This window comes from Dipodomys merriami, unplaced genomic scaffold, assembly GCF_024711535.1.
Source record: "Dipodomys merriami isolate MVZ:Mamm:240054 unplaced genomic scaffold, mDipMer1.0.p SCAF_209, whole genome shotgun sequence".
In the NCBI taxonomy this organism is placed as follows: Eukaryota; Metazoa; Chordata; class Mammalia; order Rodentia; family Heteromyidae; genus Dipodomys; species Dipodomys merriami.
In genome coordinates this window covers 1,736,988-1,744,638 of record NW_027203482.1, presented here as the reverse complement: position 1 = coordinate 1,744,638, position 7,651 = coordinate 1,736,988, and the positions used below count along the sequence as shown (strand labels likewise).

Genomic DNA, 7,651 nt, shown 5'->3' with positions numbered 1-7,651 from the left:
TTAAAATGAAGATGTCTTAATGGTGCATTATATTTCCCGAGGAATACCATCAATCTATATTGTTAGAAGAGGCCCATTGCCCAATGGATTTTGTATTGAAGTCCATTTTCTTTCAACACTTTATAGATATATTTTCTTTTTGTATGTTAGTGATCATTCACCTCTGATATTGTCAAGAATGGCTGTATTCCTTTTAGACACTGTACAACAAATTAGTGCCACATTTTATTCCTATTTTTAAAACTTCTATATTTTTTAGATCATTTCCCAATTCATAGTTTTTTTCTCTATCCCTCTTGTCGTGGTCATATTTCACATTTTTGGATATCATCTTGAGCGTTCCTTAAGCCTTTATCTATTTACATCCATCCTTCAACTAAGGCCTATTAAAATGCAAAACTGATTAAGACACATTTTATGGTAATAAGTAAGTATTTGGTGTGGTAGGAAGTAGTCAATATTCACAAACGTCCATGCTGGCAGTTCGTTTTCACATATGAAGGAAACATATGACTATCAATGACCTTACTTTTATATCTAGAAATTTAATAACAAAAATGATTAACATCAGATGGTTTATTGTGAGAACTAAGTCAAAACTTATAAGAGCCAAATCATTCATTTACTATTTTTTGAGTAATTTTACTCCTTTTAACATTCACCTCGATGTTGTGCTTTTCATAGATCTACTAATGTGTTATGTATTGCATGGGATGTAATGACCATGTTGTGACTGTTTATGAGAGCACTATTTAATAGAAAATCTAAATAGTATTGTCAGTGAGGCAGAATATGAAAATGCAGAAAACATAATTATTTACTTCATTGCTACCCAGATATGTAGTAAATATTACCAAAATAAGCTAAACACACACTTTCAGACTCCTACTTATACTTATTGTTGTCTTGCTAGGTTATTAGCTTCTTAGAACTGTTTTCTTGTCTTTATTGCTGGAACCAGAAATGTGTTCTTATGTATTAGAAAAACTTTGTATGTGTAATTACCAAGTTACTATGGAAGCAAATATGTCTACTTTGATTATATTTTCTCTCATTTTATAAATAACACAGAAAGTTCCAACCACATTCTGTAATACAAAAGCATACATGTAGAAGAATGGAATTCTAGCTTTGGTGTTCCCAGGATTCAGGGATTGATAGAATGTGCCCTTACAGAAGCTGGTGTCATTTGATGATGTGGCTGTGGAATTCAGCTGGGAGGAGTGGCAGGAATTGGATATTTCTCAGAGTACCCTGTATAGAGATGTGATGCTGGAAACCTATAGCATGCTGGTGTCCTTAGGTGAGCCAAAAATATCACATTAACTTGAAAAGTTAAGTAGGGCATGATCTCTGGGGGTTGGTACAGTGCCTCAGCTATTCAGTTCAAGGTGAGCACTGTATCACTTTAGTAACAGCACTTCTTCAAGCTTTCTGGTGGTTAAATTGGAGATAAGTATCTCACAGCTTTCCTACTGGGGCTGATTTTGTATGGCATTCCTCATATCTCAACCTAATGAGTAGCTAGGATTACTGGTTTGAACCACTGGTGCCCAGAAAATGATTTGTTATTAATAGATATGTGAATATTTATCGAACTTTTCATGCTATTTGGAAGTAAGATTCCAGTCTGTGGGAAGTGTCATTTGTTTTGAATGAAAGCTTCAGGTAGATTATATACATTCTGAGGCAATTTTATATTCATTGTTCAAGAATCCAAATCAGCAGTTTGACAAAAGTTCCAAACTGTCTTCTGTAAAGAGAAGACTGTCTTCCCAAACTTGAGGTCATTATTGTGGGTAGATATACAATGTAGAAAGCACATACATACATACATACATACATACATACATACATACATACATACATTCACACCTTTTTATCATTATTGTAAATATGAACTGTAAATCACTAGATTAGAGGGAGTATTTATAGTCCAAAACTAGTACTAAGATGCAGTGGTTCATGTCTGTAATTCTTACGAGTCTGAAATCTGAGTCTTTCAGTTTGAATCAAAAAATGCCAGTGAAATCTCCATGAGACTCTTATCTCAGATAACCACTCTTAAACTGGAAGTGGAGCTAGGACTCAAACTAATAGAATGCTAACCTTGAAAAAAATTGCATTCAAGTCACACAACCTGGAAAATTAATTCAAACCTCGGGGAAATTCAGCCATGGAGCCAGTGAGAAATGAAAGAAGATTTGGGAGTAACCTTGTTAACAGGATATCTGAAAACTTAAATCAATTTTGACACAGCATGAGCAATAGGTCTTCACTCTTATTAACAGGGCACAGTAGTCCTAAACCTCAATTGATTGTCAAGCTGGAGCAAGATGAACAGTCATATATGAGAGAAGCCTCAGACAAGAATTTCCCAGGTGAGTTAAAGCATCTTGCATAGTGATCTTGGATCGAGAACCAAATTGGTAAATTCGTCTTGCTATGTACAAACCAATAATATTCTTAATTCCCATGAGTCCCATGTGTAGCAGAGAACTAGGTCATCTTTGTGTTAGACTTGTGAATCAAAAATGCATGTAGATGCACACTGAACTGTGTAGGGAAGTAAAGATAAAGTTAGCAATTCTTTCTCTTTGTGGAAATTATTTTGAAAAACGAAAATTAGAAATGTGAAAAATGAGATTTAGTTTTCTTTGAAACTAGGACTAGGCAGGTATAGCAAATGACTATGCCAAGGCTGCTATCCTCTCATAAGGATAAGGAGAGTAGAGGCCAGGATACAGAACCAAAGCTTTCAGTCTAGAGAGAATGATTAACTAGGTGGTGAGCTGATGTGGCTTTAATTCATGAGTCTGAGGGTTTAAAAGTCTGATGAGATTCTGTCTAAGATGGAGGGAAACAAATTTTAAAATTTCTAAAGATACTTAAAATAATTCACAGTGAGAACTTATAACTGAAGATATATGGTTATAAAACTTTATTCTCAGGTTAAAGGAAAAGGTTTGTATAAAAAAGGTATAATCTCCAAAGTTAGAAAATACTGTTCTCCTAATGTTTGTGAAGTAAAGTAGCACAATATATAAATTATTTTAAGAAAATAAAACAATAAAAAGCATCTATTCCCCTAAGATTAAACAAAAGAACTTTTGGGGAAAAAACTAAGAATGCTACATATTAAATTATACAGGTTAAAAAGATAGCAGTAAATAGTTTAGTAATTTGTGTAAATAATTCCTCTGACATAAAAAAGAAGAAAACCCTGAAACACAGAAAAACATTTTCCATCATAAACTGTCAGTGTTACTCTTTTTTTATAGAGAAAATAATTTACAGAGGGGTTACAATTACATGGGCAAGGTAATGAGTACATTTCTTATCAAGCATTGTTGCCTCCTCCTTTGTTTCCCGTTAACATCCCTTCCAATCATTCCCCTCCAGCCCCCCCCCCCAGCCAAAGTTGTAATGTTCATTTTTTGACATAACGTCTTGTACATCTCATTCTTGTAATAGGTCCACCTTCCCCTCCACAAATTATACCTACATCAAATACAGTAAAAACGGGGGTTATACCATGGGGGAGGGACATATAAAGAAACAAAGAAATATCTTATATATATGTATATAGATAGATAGATAGATAGATAGATAGATAGATAGATAGATAGATAGATAGATAGATATCTATAGATATATATGCTAGAAACAATAGCAAGAAAGAAAAAAATCATTTGAGTCCTTATCTTGGGTTTCGTTTTGCCTAACATCAACTTATTGACCGTTTCTGCTTGTCTCAGACATATACGAGTTATTGCAAATAAGGGGAACCATGGGACCTATGTTTCTTTGGCCCTGGCTTACTTCACTCAATATTATTTTTCCAAGTCATTCCATTTCCTAACAAATGGAGCCATATCATTCTTTCCAATGAATGCATGGAATTTCATTGTGTATATATACCACATTTTCTTGATCCATTCATCTACTGAGGGGCATTTGTGTTGTTTCCTTATCTTAGCTATGGTAAACAATGGTACCCTTATTATGGTCTTGTTTATGATTATTTGGGTAAATGCCCAGAAGTGGGATTGCTAGGCCTTGGGGAAGCTCTATATGGAGTCTTTTGAGGAGTCTCCATTCTATTTTCCAAAGTGGTTGAACAAGTTTACACTCCCACCAACAATGCAGTAGTGTTCCCTTCTGTCCATATCCCCTCCAGCATCTGTTGTTATTAGAGTTCTTGACTATAGTAGCTCAGTGGTAGGGGATTTGCCTTGCATGAATAACCCTCTGGGTTCGATTCTTCAGTACCACATAAACAGAAATAACTGGGAGTGGTGCTCTGGCTCAAGTGGTTGAGAGCTAGCATTTATCTGAAGTGCTGAAGGACAACACCATGACTGGAGTTCATGCCCCACAACAAAAAAGGGTGTAAGGAAGAGTGTTACTTTCTTAATCAATACATTGTGGTGAAAGAAATTTATTACTCATAAATCAGTTCCTACTTTAATACTTTAAAATATGTAACAGTTAAGATGGAAAAAATGTCTTTACCTTTACATTAAGGAGTATTTGGATCTTATTTATGCTTTTTTCTTCTTTATATAACTCATTTTAGATGTTCAAAAAATGGAGCATGTGATTAAGACTTGCCAGGAAGGTCCAGATGAATGTCTGCATGATGTAGCTATCACAAATATTAACAGAATAGAGCAAAGAATGAGATTCGTGACAACTTCTAATTTGAACTCAAAACAGAAGCCAGATCTGAATAGGAATGATGAGAACTCCTTAAGGATGAAGACGGACAAGTTCATTCAGTGTCAGAACATGCTTCACTACAGTGAGCCTGGTAAGATGCCCACTGCATATATGCCTGGTTTTTCTCCTGTAGTTAAATAATCACTTAGATATTCAGACGGTTTTAGTCAAAATTATGATGGTCCATATTTTGAATATGGAGGAGAGAAGATATTAAATTCAGAGATGATATTCTTTCCACATAATTGGGTTTGTGTCACAGATCCCACCTCTACCCATAACGAATATAGAGAAGAATATGATAAGTCTGCTCTTCTTGACCAAGAACTTTGTCAAGGAGGGAGGTTTCCAGTCACTATGCATCAGAAAAGACACACAGGAGAGAATCCGTATACAAGTAGTGAATGTGAGAAATCATTCAGTAAGGATTTACACCTTACAAAACCTGAGAGGAAATATCCAGAGAATCCTGATGAGTATAAGCAATGTGCAAAATCTATCGCTAAGAATTCAGAACTAAGTTCTAACCAACCTAAAACAAAACCAGAAGAGCAACCCTATGAATACGAGGAAATTTTCCACTCAAAAGTCAGGTCTCAGAAGGCATCACAGAACTGACAAAGAACAGAAGTTTGATGAATGCAACAAATGTGGAAAATCATTTAGAATGAACTCATACATCACTTTGCATCAGAGAATACACACAGGAGAGAAATCTTATGAATGTGACAAATGTGGAAAGTATTTCAGACAGAAGTCAAACCTTACTGTTCATCAGAGAATTCATACAGAATAGAAACCTTATGAATGTAATGTGTGTGAAAAGTCTTTCACCTGTAAGTCACACCTTGCTGTTCATCAGAGAACACACACAGGAGAGAAACCTTATGAATGTAAAAAATGTGGAAAGTATTTCAGATTAAAATCACACCTTACTGTCCATCAGAGAAAACACACAGGAGAGAAACCTTATGAATGTAATGTTTGTGAAAAGTCTTTCACCTCTAAGACAGACCTTACAGTTCATCAGAGAACACACACAGGAGAGAAACCTTATGAATGTAACAAATGTGGAAAGTATTTCAGAAGAAAGTTTCACCTTACTCTCCATCAGAGAAAACATACAGGGGAGAAACCTTTTGAATGTAATGTGTGTGAAAAATCTTTCACCTGTAAGTCAAACCTTACAGTTCATCAGAGAACACACACAGGAGAGAAACCTTATGAATGTAACAAATGTGGAAAGTATTTCGGATTAAAATCACACCTTACTGTCCATCAGAGAAAACATACAGGGGAGAAACCTTTTGAATGTAATGTGTGTGAAATGTCTTTCACCTGTAAGTCAAACTTTACTGTTCATCAAAGAACACACACAGGAGAGAAACCTTATGAATGTAACAAATGTGGAAAGTATATCAGACAGAATTTTCACCTTACTGTTCATCAGAGAACACACACAGGAAAGAAACCTTATGAATGTAACAAATGTGGAAAGTCCTTCATCCGGAGTTCATACCTCAGGAAGCATAAGAGAATCCACACACATGAGAAATCTTAGGAATGTGATAACTATGGAAAGCCTCACCTGGATGAAAAATAAGTTTGCATGATAGATCCAAAACCTGAAAGAAGCCTTGTGAATGTAGCAAATGTGCAGCCTTTTAGCCAGAAGGCATACCTCATGGTTCCAAATTGAATGCACACATGAGAAAAATCTTATGAATGAAAAAAATGTGGAAAGTTTTCAAGAAGTCATAGATAAATTTTCATCAGGAAACACACAGGAGAAAAACATGAATGAAACAAGTATCAAAAAAGTCCTTCACTTAGTAATCATGCATGGATGAGTGTTTATAGAGCACATAAGCACATAGAGCACATAAGACAAGGTATGAATAATACCAATGTAGAAAATCCCACTTCGACAGCATAGCACAGTGTTCATCAGAGAACTGAATCACATAGGAGAAAAGAAAACTATCAGGTCTAACAAATATGCAATTTTTAACAGAAGTCAGTATTCAGTACATCCAAGAACATAATAAGGAGAGAAAATGTGAGTATAATAAATGTAGACAAATGTTTAGCCAGAAGTTTCACAGGTTTCTCTACATATTTCAGAGACCTAGAGACAAGACAGAATGTCGAGTGAACATTAGAGGACGTCTTTCAAGCAGAAATGAACCTTCAGCCAGCATTAGAGCACTCACACAAAAAAAGAAACCCAATATAGGGAAAGCTTTGGCAGAAACCTCTGTAAAGTATAGAGAAATCCTTCATGGCAGAATTAAGCAAGGTGTAAGGGAAAACCACTCACTGAGGCAACATTTCTCATCCTCGCATTGTGTAGAGTAGGGACGATGCCCCTTCATGTTATTCAGGGGTTGGACCAAAGTGATGGGTATCAATTACTTCCAGGCTTGACAAAGAATTAAGATAGTGAAATTGTTGACTTGTGTCTTTTATATTGAGGAATGGATGTTCAAGGAAATTTAATAAACACTTCTCAGAAACAGGAGCTCTGGACCTTTGAGATTGAACTCAAATCATCCAGAGTGGTTTGGTAGTGATAGATGGGGAAGGACTATCTATCATGCTTTAATCCACGGACATGAGAACATCAATTTCTCCACTGTTTCTAAAAGTCTTCCACTATATATAACACTATTACTATTCCAATTCATTTTTTTAATGGAAGGTCGGTTGGAAGATAATACTGCTTGCTTATTACAAAATGTGCACAAGAATAAAATCTGTCTCATCATCTTTCATCCCCAAGTTCATGAAACATTCAGAAAACCTGAAAGAATACACATTTGGGAATACATTTTCTTTGTGTGTAGATACAAGTCTTGTAGATGGAACTCAAAGCTTAGTAACTTTCCTTAACTACTTTTTCTCAAGGCTAACTTCTCGCACTAGAATC

General features: G+C 35.4%; 1 protein-coding gene across 1 annotated transcript; it reads left to right on the top strand.

Moving 5' to 3' along the window:
• The first annotated feature begins 2,260 nt into the window (after window positions 1-2,260).
• On the top strand, window positions 2,261-6,877 carry LOC138833475 (zinc finger protein ZFP2-like). Its single transcript, XM_070031764.1, has 5 exons — window positions 2,261-2,381; window positions 4,580-4,813; window positions 4,985-5,310; window positions 5,564-6,265; window positions 6,770-6,877. Exons 1-5 carry the CDS (start codon window positions 2,261-2,263, stop codon window positions 6,875-6,877), a joined length of 1,491 nt encoding a protein of 496 aa, XP_069887865.1.
• Window positions 6,878-7,651: the final 774 nt, after the last annotated feature.

Bases quoted from the DNA above. Each gene is read 5' to 3' on its own strand.
- LOC138833475 (XM_070031764.1), top strand. From the start codon at position 2,261: ATGAGCAATAGGTCTTCACTCTTATTAACAGGGCACAGTAGTCCTAAA. The intron at 2,382-4,579 runs GTGAGTTAAAGC...AACTCATTTTAG, and splicing joins CTCAGACAAGAATTTCCCAG to ATGTTCAAAAAATGGAGCAT. The intron at 5,311-5,563 runs GTCAGGTCTCAG...TTCACCTGTAAG, and splicing joins AGGAAATTTTCCACTCAAAA to TCACACCTTGCTGTTCATCA.